This window comes from Sceloporus undulatus, chromosome 5 (assembly GCF_019175285.1).
Source record: "Sceloporus undulatus isolate JIND9_A2432 ecotype Alabama chromosome 5, SceUnd_v1.1, whole genome shotgun sequence".
NCBI lineage: Eukaryota > Metazoa > Chordata > Lepidosauria > Squamata > Phrynosomatidae > Sceloporus > Sceloporus undulatus.
The window spans coordinates 147,694,943-147,709,289 of NC_056526.1; the positions used below are offsets into that span (position 1 = coordinate 147,694,943).

Below are 14,347 nucleotides of genomic sequence, written 5' to 3' on the forward strand. Positions count from 1 at the left end.
CCTGTGTCAAACACAGCAACCGCTTGCTAGTTCACATTTCCCTGGGTATTGTTTTGAGTGGTGCATAAGGGAAAATGCAGTTTTTAGAGGGCCTCCGTTAGCATTTTTAAGATTCCAGCCCTGGTGGCGATGAAGGTAGACTTGACTCTAGAGACTTTTCAGCTTGTAGTTTTACATTTTTAGTCCTTGCGATGACAAAGGTAAATTTGACACTTTATAGCCAACTCCTGGTAAATGTCAGGAGCCTGACAACTGGCTGAATAAGATATCCAGTACAAAGTAAGTTTGGCTTCTTCTAAAAACAAAATCAGGTATTCCACACTGTGCACACATGCATTATTGACAATAGTCACAAAATTCAGACTGAACCTAGCAGAGAACAGAATGTCTTGGCTACAGAATTTTAATTTTTAGCTGTGAGAATTTGAAGGGTGGGGGAATGTTTCATGTGCCAGTGTTTCAGCCGTAAGAGTAGTTGTGGCTAAAGACATAACAGTCCTCATCCAGTTCTAGCCACATGGGCTTATATACAAATAGCAGCCTTGAATGGGGATAAATATTGCCATCAGGAGATGCAGCTATCAGATTTAACATGGCCAGATTGAACATTGCGATGTGGGCACACACTGCACTAGCTTCATACATAAACATGGATTTTCTTTGAGTTGAAATGAACTGATGTGCTGGTTAACCCTGCCTGTAACTTCACTTGCTTTATTTCTACATGTGATGACTGGCTGTCCTGTTTAAAGCTGGCAAGTGCCCATGTGAGCACATCTATAAACCACAAGCACTGGCAGGGGAAAGCCAGTCCAGTGCAAAGGTTTACATGAGGTGACAAGCAGAGACATGGTCCAGGCAGTCCAAAGTTCAAAGGAGGAAAGCAGTCCAGGGGACAGTCCAAAGCCAAGAAGGGAATTGCCAGAAAGATTAGTCTAGAAGTACTTACTAGCAAGAAGACTAGACAGTCAGACAGTCTGGAAACCAGAGATGTCAGACAGGGTTGTGTGAAGGTTTGGAAGCTGATGTTCTACAGCAACAGAATGGCCTGGGCTGAGCTAATTTATAAGCAGCAGTTAATGGGCTTGGCTGGCCTCATTAGCTCAGTGTCTTCTATCTAAAAGTGGAGCAGGGCACTGTTTGATCTTTTGTTCCCTGTACTTTAACTTATATAGCATGAAAGGGTGAAGGGCTTCTATCTCCTCCCTCTGATCTGTAGCTGCTGTGCATGTATTTTTATGATCAGGGCAGATGGTGAAATTCAGCCCTATCACCTGTTCCTATTCATGTGTCCTTACCTCGTGCTGAAATGCCACTACCTCACAACTACACAGTGGTCAGGGACAACAGGATGTGGCCAAGCAGTGACTGGCTTATGCTTCAACAGCCAGATGCAGGAAGATGGCACCATCCTCTTGGTCCTCCAGATGATCCCAGGAAACACAGTGGGATGCTTTTGTCTTCCTGCAGTCATCTGGTGAAGGAGAGCAGGACACTGCTTGACTATTTCCCTTCACTGAAGGGCCATGGGGACATCCTAAGAGAGTAAGTAAGGTCACAGAGGTGAGGGATGACTTCATGTTCCACCAGTGCAATCCAGGAATCTTGGGCTATATCTTTGCCACTGGTCACTAGAACTTTTTTCTCCGTGTTGAAATTGATTTTGTTAGTTTTGGCCCAGCTTTCTAGTCTATTCAGGTCATTTTGAATTTTGATCCTGTCCTCTGGAGTATTAGCTATTCCGCCTAATTTGGTGTCATCTGCAAATTTGATAAGTATGCTCCCAATTCTGTCATCCAGGACATTGATAAAGATGTTGAATAGCACTGGGCCCAGGACAGAGCCCTGTGGGACCCCACTGGTCACTTCTCTCCAGGATGAAAAGGAGCCATTGTTGAGCACCCTTTGAATTTGGCCGGTCAACTAGTTACAAATCCATGTAACAGTTACCTTGTCTAGCACACATATCACTAGCTTGTTTGCAAGAATGCCGTGGTGGTGTTTTTTTTAAAAAAAATTATGGCCCTGAGGCAATGGCTTTGCCCCATTTGGACTCTTTTCAAAAGAGAGAATCAATACAAGCCCATTTTGTCCATAGATGAAGACTATCAATTAAGGAGAGAGTAGCTAGAGGTGATAAGGCAATCAAAGAGGATTTCACGGGTTTTATCAAAGGACTGGCCACACTTTACAATAGATTTTACATAGCTAAAGCCCTAGCTGGGAATGTTTAAAAAACAGTATGGACAAATAAGAAAAAAGATAAAGATATCATATCTTTATGCAAATCAACAGATTAATCTAAGCTGTCTTGGTCATTCTTTTGAACCATCAAGAACACAGGGGATGTATTCAGTAACAGTCATGAGCATTATGCACTCTGTAGACAAGGGACATAAATACAGGCCTGCTAAATTATTTCAAATCTGATGCATTTCACTCTACTCAGTGATTCAGTGAAGCTTCAGATAGTAGAAAATCAGTTTTGAAAACTATTGTAAGATAGAGGTGAAAACATTTTGTGTGTGTGTGAAAGAGAGGGATTCTATGTAGATAAACCAAATTCCAGAGTTCAGCACCTTTAAAAACTTTTCACTGAAAACATTAAACTATATAAAAATATGCCATATAAGCCACTATAGATACTCTGTCAATACAGAAATCTAATACCGTGAAAATATAAGACATTTGGTGGTGCTGACTGAAGACCCTGCTGCCTCCAATAAAACTTTATGAAACAAACAAACAAAGCAGAAAACTGGAAGTATTCCTCCCTTTATGTTTTTAGGAATATACATTTATGGTTACATTTAGTTTTTAATAGAGACATGTATGCATTGAACTATGCTATCTTTTTCTTGAAAGAAGTGCATAAGTAGGATAATAAATTTACCAATGGCACCCTCTAGTGGGAGCGATACAGCCTGCAGCAAAACAAGAGCAAAGGGCTGAGGACTGGAGCACACTGTGAAGCTGGTCTCCCAAGTACAAATCCTGTATTTTAGAGGCAACAGAAGCTTAGCCCTGTTGAAGATTAACTCCTAGTGGAAATCTTTAATGACAGTTTGTAGCCATGGCAATTGGAATGGAGCCTTATTTCCTTTAGCAGTGGTTGCTAGGTGCCTTTAAATCATTTCCAAATTACAGCAACCCTAAACCAACCTTGCAAACAAGCTTGTAAAATGTGGGCTAGACAAGGCAACTGTTACATGGATTTGTAATTGGCTGGCTGGCCGAACCCAAAGGTTTTTCAGTCCCTAAGTCCCTCCAGAAGTCATCCCTCCAGATGAACACGGCTTGAACTCCCTAAATCATCCCTCCAGATGCAGGCCCTGCTTGTGTAACCTTTCCTCTCCAAAGCAGTGACAGATGAAAACCACTTGGATCAAGCTTCCATTGGTACAGCTGAAGGAACATAGTGCCTGCAGCACGTGATCATGTATATAGGTCAGTCAGTTATTTTATTTATATCCCACCTTTCCCCCAAGAGTGGGACTCGAGGTGGCTTACAGAATAAAAAGAAATACAAACAAAAGATGAGTCAACAAATCTGGAGAGTTCCAAACGGGTGTCACTAGAATGTGCGAGGACTGGGGATTGTATCAGATGACACCTCAGAGATGAGATGAACAGCTAGTGGGGTGGTCATTCCCATCCATCCCATGACATACACTTCAGTTGCCACTTCTGCCAGTCAGGCACCTCTGCTACTCATTGGCTGAAGCTGCTGGTGGGGGTGAGGTGCTGTTGTCATCCCACAGCCACTTCTGAGACTGGAATAGCTGCTAGATAAATAAGAAAGGGTGCTGACTCCCTTTATCTCTTGCCCAGCAGTTGCACTGGACCAGGAACAGGCTTCTGGTGGTAAAAGCACTGCCCCCCATCAGCAGTGGCTGCTGCAAGGGCTACAGTGCAGAAGGAGCAACCACACCAGACCTGAATGGAAAGGTCTGCTGGAAAGCAATTGTTCCTCCCCACTGCCATGGCTGGGGAATGTAAACTACTTAGTGAGTGCTTAAGTGCACTGGTAAGCGATACAGAAATATACTTGCTATTGCTATTGCTATTGGAGGAGTGAGAGCATGAGTTACTGCACTGGGGTGACATCAAACCTAGTGATGCCACTGGTACCAAATTTGTTCAGTTCATCTGGACACACATCCATGGCTATCCCCACTCTTCCCCCAGTGTACAGGCTCAGAACTGTGACCCCAGTTAGTGAGTAGGTACAAAGCCAGAAGCCAAAGTGAGTTACTAAATCAAGTGTGCACAACTTCCAGGAGTTGGGGGAGTGACACTGGATTCCTTTAAAACTCACCAGCGGCTGCCACACCATCACTGAAATTTATCAGTAACCCCCAATTTGGCTTCAGTTGCAACAACAGTGGTAGCAACTGCTATGGCTCTCTCTGGTGCAGGAAACTACTGGATAGCTTTCCTGCAGGACAAAACATTAACAGTATACAGGACACAGTGTTTCCAGAGGATGAGGGGAGAGGAGGATCTGTAGTGTTTATTAGGTTTATTAGCAATGGCATGAGCAAATGAGGAGGGATGGGCAATGATGACCATAAAAAAAATCTGGGGGGGGGGGGAATATGGACCTGTAGGCCTTGTGCTGTCCACCTGTATACAATAGGCATGGATAAACAAGACTTGGGCCTGGATTCCCACACTGGCATGAAATTCACTGATTAATATGATCTCGCTATTCCTTCTCAGCCTGAACTATCTCAAAGGATTGTTGAGGGAACTGGGGAAGATCATGAACTTACTCTCAGTCAGGAAAAACAGAAAGTTGTTTCTTACTTTTCAAAATGCTAAGCAGTCACTCCAGAGCTCTAGGAAACACCTAGGTACCAGATCTGCTGGTAATTTGACAATATAGCTTTGTTCTGAGTGATTTGTAATGGCAGCATGAGCTTTCGTAGACTTTATGGCTCCCAGTTATTTAACATTAGTAGCAAGAAAATGATTCTTCCCCCATATATTACACTGCTAAAATAGCATAATGTTTGCAGTTAACAGGAATTAGTCGTGTGTGGAAGTTCTATTGTCTTAATTCAATTCTAGTAATTAAAACACATTCACATTTAGGGCACAGCATAGAATAATATTTCCACATGCAGAACTATGCTATGAATTTCCTCTCAACATCGCCAGGACATACCATTTACCCACAGTAGCTCCTTTCACAGTGGCCATTCCAAAGCTGGTGCAAGCATGGACCAGACACAAAATGATTACTTCAGCCACTGAGATCTACCAGAGATCTTCAAGAGATCTTACTGGGTGGTGTAATTTTTCTGCCTCTCACTGCAAGAACATGGCCAGATGCTTCTCTGATCCCCCCTGGTCCCCACCAACCATGGAACTGCCATGCAGGGGGTGCAGTGGCAGAAATATCAGTCTGTGAAGGGGCACTGGCCATTCGAAAGGGCAGAAGACATTACCAATCTCCGCAACTTCCAAAGAATGACATACACAAGTGTAAGGGGGATTTATGCCTGCCTATCTCACTAGCTGGATGCTAGCTGCAGACTCATAAGTCTCCCATTTTAAATGTGAGCCTTTGTGTACTCTTGCATGGCAAGGGAATGGACTGGATGGCCCTTGTTGTCTCTTCCTGCTCTATGCTTCTATGTACCAGGTTTCCTTTGGTGGATCCCAAGTTCATAGTTCAAATATAAAAACAAAGCAAAATAAATCCTGAAAGCTGGAATACTGCCCATTCTTGTTTTGGGATATGGGAGGGTGTATAAGATGAAATCTTCACCTTAAAACAATGGAAGGTATACATCTACCCTCCATACAAGGAGATGTGGTAGTTCTGTTTGCAAGCAAGACATTAACTTACATGGAAATATATGCCATTGAACTCAGTTGGGCTTACTTCTGAGAAGACATGTGCAGAGTTACACAGAACTCACATCAGTGGGTTTCATGCCTGCACAATAAATGCCAACATTTACATTTTTCTCTACACTGGCAATTAACTAACCTCAGCACCTATACCCCCAGTACCTAATGTACATCAACACAGACTAATAAACACTGATGCTGATCTTTGACTTGCCTGCAAAACAGCAACTGTTTATAAAGAATCAATTATGTGTTGACATGAACAGGAGCTGAGCTGTAATGGATATTACAGTTCCCAGAGTCAAAGAGGCCATCTGGGATCTTTGACCTTCACCTAGGGAGTGGAAGTCCTTCCCCTTGCTATCCTATTAGTTGTTACCAGTGCACCACCTTGAGAGCCCATTTTCCGACTGGAGTTGTTACGCTCCCACTGCAAAATAATAATTATCATAATAAAATGTCATTAAAAAGGGCAGATGGAGAGGAGAGGAGAGGAGAGTACTGACATGGGAGCATACGTGGTGCATTAGTCCTGTGATACTCAGGCCTGATGATGAACTACAACAACTATTCCCAACCTGATGCCCTTGAAATGCATTAGACTACAACCGCCATTATGCTACAGCCAACATAGGAATTTATAGCCCAACACATCTACAGGGCACCAGAATGGGGAAGACTGAATATCATTTAGCTACTAGAGCACAAGAAGGTGCCCAGAGGAGCACAAATAGAAGCTTGATCTAGCTTCAAAATGTTCCTTTTTGGAACTACAAATCAAAGGCTGGTCTACTATGCAAGTTATTTCTCTTTTTCCAGAATCGCACAGCAGTGTCAAAGAAAAGCAGACAAGAATTTAATTTTTTAAAGCACCCTGTTTCTCCAGTGCCTTTACTTCCTTATAGGTGCTATGCCAAAGCCTTTTTCTTCTTACTTCCATTGTATCCAATGGCCAGTGTGATGCACCAAACAGATTTGAGCCCCAGAATCCCCCAGTCAGCACAACAGAAGCTTTTCCAAGATCTTTTCCAAAATAGCTGGGATGCAATGTGAAGGTAAATAATTTCTTTAGTTTTCTCCCTACTGGAGGAGAAAACAAATATTTCTGTCAGTTTTTTTTTTTCAGGTATCTGTGCATCCCTAATTATTTTTAGAAATGGATGCTGTTTTTTGGTGCAAAATTATTTGTGTGTTTGTCTTAAAAACACCTTACAGAAAAACTGTACACATGGGCTTTTTTGTGCAAAAAAAAATGTGTTGGGGGTTGTAAAAATAAATTTTGAACTAGATGTGTATTTCTGCTTTTTTTGAGCAAAAATTTTGTTTTGCCCCCCCCAAAAGTTTTGTACATACATCATACTCTATTCCCAAAACCCACATGTATTCTTGCATAAAATATTTCCAAACACTTTGAGATGTGCCGATATATATGTAAAATGCTCACGTTGCATTATTTCCCCCAGTTTTTGGCAAGGAAATTAATAAGAGCAAATATTCTTTCCATCCCTATGAAGTGGTGAACTTTTTTGTTTCTGAACTGCAACGTTTTAAATATAAATTTGGATTTTCCAAAAAAAATTACATCATCAGGTGAATAAGTGACTATTATGTGACTCCTCCAGCAGTCAGCTGATGTACATAAGTCTTGAGTGATCTAGCGAAAAGGTCAGTGAACTGCTGAAGAGTCAAGTGTTAGGACAGGGGTGAATAGAACTAGAGGTGTGACTGAATAAAGAGTTTAAAAAGAAGACACTGGATAATGCCAGCTCCCTTGGATCATGGACAAGCTACTGGATTTAAGCCAGATTTGGAGATAGGCCCCAGAATAGGAGGGGAAATGGAAAGAAAAGACCCCTTTGAAACTGTTTAAAGCATAACATTCAAATGTGAGACCCAGATATGCTCTCCTGGGCAATTATCAGCACTAGTAAGGCTGAACGTACATCAAATCCAGTTTCATTCAGTGAGCTGTATGAAAAAAGAGGAACACATCAGAGTGACAAAAAGGTAGTCCTTTTGTTATCGAGTTTGGTTTTATATAAATTTTATATAAACTTTCATTAAAAATAGATATAGATCTTTAGATACTGGGGCTGCAGAAATAATGCAGTTTGACACCACTTTAACTGCCATGGCTCGATGCTATGGAATCCTGGGATTTTTAGTTTGTTGCTCTGACAGAGAAAGATAAATATCTCAGAAAATTCCCAGAATTCCATCTCACTGAACCATGGCAGTTAAAGTGGTGTCAAACTGCTTTATTTCTGCAGTGCAGATGCCTCCTGTGTCTCTCCATCTGTAGAGTTCCCTTTAACAATTCTCTTCTTATCAGTCACTTATCAGACTATTTTACACCTGAATATGTTTCCATCTTCATCCTCCTTTTAATGAGCTTTATGTCATCGTATCGAGTTTCTCAGTGATTTTCTTCCTCCAGATTTCCATGTCCACTATGGCCTGGCCAAATACAAACTGTGCCACTTTATCCCTCATCTTTGTACTTGCAATCAGCCTTCCTCTCTCTCCAGTCCTATGTAGTATTTCATTTATAATTCCCTCCTCTGTCCAGCACACTTTAAACATTCCTCTATAACACCACATTTAAAATGTTTTTCTTCCATTTTACTTATCAGTCATGCTTCAAATCCAGGTAAAAATTCCTTTCTAAAGGTAAACTAATTCCTTCTGTCTACAGATGTTTTCTCTTATTGGTTTCTCCATATCTGTTCTGCTTTAAATTCTTCTCTAGATTTTCCAACTTCTTTTGTCTTGTTTCTCTAATATATCAATTTCAGGTATTTTATCTATGTTCTCTCTCTGTTTCTTTCTCTCAGTCTCTCTGTGTGCGCACAAACAGGCTTATGTACGAGGGGGTATCGTAAAGTAATAATTATCACCCGAACATTTTTATGGTATATGGATGAAATTTTGTCAGTGCCATCACTGATCCCTAAGTGCATAATGTTGAGAAAATCAGCTCATGGTGTTCTTTATTTTTGTTAGGGGTTATGCCAAGATAGAGAAGACTGAGGTTTGTAGCATGATAAAGTTCCTGCATTTGAAGGGTAATATTGCCTGCCAAATTCACAATGAGATTATGGTAGTTTATGAAAACATTTGCCCATTTTATGACCCTATTGTGAGGTGGAAAAGGAATTTCCAAACTCGTCACATGTCCCTCACAGACGAGCCAAGACCTGGAAGACCATCACTGATGGACAATGTGGCCACAGTGAAGAAAGTGGAGTGTTTAATGTTAGAAGACAGATGAACAACCATCCAAATCATCATGAATGATCAGTTATGGGAGTGTGTGGAAAATTATTCATGATGAACTGCATATGTCTAAGTTGTCTGCACACTGGGTTCCACATTTGCTAACCCCTTTCCAGAAACAAACATGGCATGACCTTTCAAGACAGATGTTGATGCTGTTAGAACAGGATGAAGAGGATTTTTTTTTTTTGGTTGTCTGGTAACCATGGATAAATCTTGGATCTATAGGCCAAAACCATGAGCATGAAGTGGAAGCATGCCAATTCCCCTACCCCCCAAAAGGCAAAGGTGCAAAGTCAGCAGGGAAGGTCATGCTCTCAGTTTTTTGGGACTGTCGTGGACTCATTCTCACAGATTACCTTGCAAAGGGACAAACCATCACTGGCACATACTACAGCAATCTTCTGAACAAGTTGCAAGATGCTCTGAAAAAGAAACGCTGTGGTATGCTCTCCAGAGGCATTCGTCTCCTAGTTGACCATGCACCAGCTCACTCATCTCAAGTTGCAGTTAACAAAGCAAGGGCCTTTGATATTTTGCAGCATCCGCCTTATTTTACCAACCTTGTACCAAGTTACTTTTTCTTGTTCCCAGAAATGAAAGTCAGTTGTGGAACTGCTAGTTTTAGAACACAAATGATGTCATTCATGAAGTGGAAGAGTAGTTTAAGGCGCAATCTGCAGACTTCTACAATAACGGTGTTTGGAGGGTCAAAAAAAGCTGGGGGAAATGTGTAAATCAGGATGGTGACTACAGAGAGAAAATTTAACAACTACAAATCAAAACAAACTTTCTGACAAATTTTTAAAAGGTGATAATTAAAACTTTACAAATAAAGGTGAGTCTGGGGTGAAATGTCCCAACTATTCTAATGTATTGCCCTACACTTCACTTTTTCTGAGACCCCTCATACACTTAGAAGTGGTTTTGATGCAATTAACAGAGATATGATTTCCACTTCTTGCTGTTTATGGGATTCAGTCCAGCCAGTTAGGGTTCATATATCTAACATGATGATGTCTTTATGCCACATAGCCAATCAGATGTACAAACATATTGCTATGTTTAGCTTGCAAAACAGGGAACAAGATGCTCAGTTGGTGATTGAGTAGTTGTATTAAAAATGGGAAACAATTTTTACTACCTGGGCAAGCACTAATCTTGCCCCATCTTTGCTAAACTCGGTTGTCACCAAATAGTCCTCAGAGGTGTCTAGGTTAGCACAGTACGGCTGTTACATGACAAGCCAGAGCAAACTATAAGAAAATCAGTCTGATCAGGTCTCTCGGTTCTGCAGGTTGCATGCTTTTCCTTCTCTGTTTAAGATGGGAACAAGCAGTGGTAATGGTTTCTTTTTAAAAAAGAGAAAAATGAATCCCAAGTGATAACAATCTAGTACTATTAAATGTAGACAGACAGAGAAATAGTGCAGGAGGACATAAGAATTTGTAATTTATTCATAAACTGCTATGCCATCATAGCAAACTTTTTAAATGAAATGTGATAGTTGTTTAAATATTTACCAGCTTGTTGACCTATTTTCTCAGTTAATTAGGGATTCCATTAACAATGTATTGAATATAGGCAGCTTTTAAAATTAAGCAACAAAACTATTGTGGGTTCCACAAAGTTTTTATTTTGTTCAATGAAGCTAGAGGAGGAAAGCTCAAGTGAAACCAGGTCTCCTTCCACCCCACTTTCACCCAGCACCATATTAAATATCTGTCTATCTACCTACCTACCTCTCTGTTTGGATTCATCACTTTTTAAACGAATCAATAGTCAAATCCAAATCATCTCACTAAACTTGCATAATAAGAACATTTATTCATCATCCCTTTCTATTTTTGTCAGATTTTTACTGACTTCTACTACACAATACTACCAGCTGTTCAATAGCAGCTTGAATTGTTTTCTAATGAAAGGTTTTGAAATACTCAGTAGTTGGCTTCTAATGAAAAAGCATGTGTAATTTATGATGCATTTTCAAATTTGTCTGGTTCACTTCTAAAATGAATCCCTTATTGGGACCTAAATCTATATTTCTGCTACTAAAATAATTTAGGCATGATGCAGTTTTACAGACTGTACGACCAACCTTGTCAGGCATTTGTGTTATGTAGTTCCTGAAGTACTCTATACTTTCTCCTCATTGTTATCCTGTTGATTTGTTTTACTTCATTTGGTTTTAAAAAGTAGCTCTACTGAATGTCTCACACTGAGAGTCCTCCACATTTGCTGAGGTTAGGTGCACAGAACCTCTGTGAAAATGAAAAATCCATATATAACTCTAGGCTCCCCAAACCATATTTAACACACACAAACAGTATGACTTGCAGATCCAACCCATTGCAGATGCCTTCGTGGTGGTGGGGTTTCTTTGCAAGGCGCTTGCTGCCACCTCCACTATGCCATTTTTAATAAGGACTTACAAACCTTGTTTGCAGTCTCAGTCTTGCGAGCCTTGCAGTCCCGATTAAAAATAGCATAGAGCAGTAGCAGAGTCAGCAGCAAATAATCTGTGAATAATCAAATCAGCAAATGTGGAGGGCCGACTGTAAATGTTTTTAATAAATTGAACCTGTGGGAAAACCAGTGTGAGTGGTGCACTCTGTACTGCAACACGTCCATAGTCCTCTCTCAATTGAACTCTGCTTTGCATTAGGTAAACAAAAGATATTGGCCAGTATTTTATTATATTTATTAGTTTTTAATACAAAGTTTACTAAAACACATTGATCTACTCTTCTTTTTTGTGGTGTAGAAACCTATACCTTCCTTCTCTCCCCCCTCCCCACATTGAACATATTCAGGGAGAGCCATGTTTGCTATACAGTTAAGTACAATAACATCAAAATCCACAAAACCTTTATTGGGCCAACCAAAATGCACAAAATACATGATGCAAGCTTTTAAAGCTCTACTAGCTTCTTCATCAGGCAAAGGTGTTAAAAATCAAACAGGAGAAAGAAAGAAAAAATGATAATGTTGGAGTCACAGGCCTACATTTTGTCAAGATGTTGTTATAGTTGTTCTACAATAATAGCTATAGTTATAACAATAGTTTTTATAGTTGGGTTCCTTATTATTCTGCCTCTGGTTCCAAATTTTCTGTTAAAGAAGTAATGCCCAGGAACACATGTACTCCATTAACTGAGGTGTACCTGTTCTTAACTAAACAGCTGACAGAGAATTCTAGTCAATATATGATATTCTATCAAATGGTGTTCCTTTCCAGGCTTCCAACCAACCAACCAGCTGTTCCTTCTTCCAGGATACTCCATTTCATTCTACTTCCCCTTGGTATCTCCATCCAAGAAGTAGCCATCCCACATCCCACAGCCACTGTTCATGCACATTCCTCTATTTTCAGGTGTATGCTTTAAGGGTTTATATCCCCAACTGATTTTATAATAGAATGGGGTAATCCAAAAGCCTGTCTTTGCCACACTGGACTTGCCTAACTGAAGTCTACTGTAGCTGCCTTGGCTACAGTTGATATGAATGGAGCTATCATGACAAAGTTGAACATAATCAGTCTGGAAACCACCTTTCATTTGATTAGTGAGGTGTCAATAAAAGTGATTAGCAGTTAGAAGTTTTAAAGTAACATGGCTGGTAAGAGGTTTGGGGTAGAAGATTTTCAGGAGAGGTGGGAGTCCATTAGAAATGTTTCAAGGACAGCTGCTGAGAACTAATAGTGATTGGCCAAGGAAGGGATGCTCAGAGCTGGAAGGAGAAAGCACTGCCTCAGAGAAACTAAGCTCTGAAGACTGAGGCCAGTTGCTAAGGTAGAGTGGGGAGTTGAGGAGAAAGTCATGCTTTGAAATTGTGTTCAAGCAGACTGCCAAATCCAGAAGGTTTCAAGCACTAATCTGGCCAAAGAGGGCTTCAATAAGAAGTCCTAATCTGGGAACAGAACTTTCATAGAAGCCAGAGACAACAGGAAGAAATGGATGGAGCATCCAGATGGAGATTCAGATGTGTATTCCCTTTTATGATTCTATGAAAAGATGATCTAAGTCGAAAGCTACTGAGGGCTTATGTGACAGGGAAGTCTTTCTGACTTGTTAGGAATGGTAACCAGAAAGATTTAATCTAAATAAATGTAATCAATCTCAAAATGTTCAAAAGTAACATTTTATTCCCTTGTGCAAGTAATTACTTTAATTGACCTCTTAGTTTTGTATATCTTGGCTGTAGTGATAGTGTCGGTCCTATGCTATAGAAACCAGGCTCCTGTATTTCTAAAAGGTGCAGAGAGTTGACTTCTGGTGACAATAGTTAAAGGTTTTATAATTGGGGGGAAAAAATTGTGGCAAGAAGTTCCAGAGACCCAAGTCTTCAATGTTTTTAAAAGGGAACACAAATGAGATAAGCCATAATGATGGTCTAACACAGACTGTTTCCCCTCACCTCACCTCTGTCACTTTAGGGTTCTCTTATTCCCTTAAATCCCCCAAATCTGTGGTCACTTCCCTGTTTGAGTGTTGACAGGGCTATTTTGGCAACATCAGGACCAGAACACAGATAAGCATGTTTGCTGATAGCGTATATGGTGTTTATTCAATGCAGAAAGGTAAATAACCTGCCATGACCTAACCTGGATGAAGCCATTGAACTGGCTTCCTTTAACATGGCATCAACTTGTGCCAGAAGAAGAAAGTTTCTTTGTGACATTGCAGAGTGCTAAAATGCTTCAAAAGTTGTGACAGGACCATTGCTGGCCTTTCCTGAACTGACAGTAGGTCTTTCTGCTTTTCAATAAACATTTTTTTCTTCCAATAGCTTTATCGAAGTAACCCAAAGTAGAAAACAAAACAAATACCAGCTGTCAGTCTTAAACAAGCCAACTTACCAAGGTGCAAATGGCTAGAGAAGCTTTCTCTCCATTTACACCTGATGAGGAACCATGTTCCTCTCCCAAAAGGTGGCATTTGCTGTGTCTTTGTTACCTTCCTCCAGATCAAATCACAATACAGTCAGCCAGTGTTTGAATCCTATGGATCAATTTTTCTTAACTTGCTAGTGTTGTTCTATTCTGTTTTTCAAACAGGAAAGTTAGCTCAAGTGGCAAACATTTGACCGATATGAGAAATATCACACACCAAACCTAAGGCTTTGTGACCTAAGTGAGAAGTTGGGTGGAGGATTTTGTTCAGCTGAAAAGAAGAACAAGAGAAGCAGAAACTTTGTTTTGCTGAGACTA

At 40.5% G+C, this 14,347-nt stretch overlaps 1 protein-coding gene across 1 annotated transcript in view; it reads left to right on the forward strand.

The window, feature by feature from the left end:
- SLC10A7 (solute carrier family 10 member 7) overlaps positions 1 to 14,275 on the forward strand; it is a 189,461-nt gene extending 175,186 nt beyond the window's left edge. Inside the window, exon 8 of the mRNA XM_042467572.1 lies at positions 14,195 to 14,275. Within this exon, the coding sequence (XP_042323506.1) occupies positions 14,195 to 14,203 (9 nt within the window). The 3' untranslated portion in view covers positions 14,204 to 14,275. The remainder of the gene's footprint in view (positions 1 to 14,194) is intronic.
- The last annotated feature ends 72 nt before the right edge of the window (positions 14,276 to 14,347 follow it).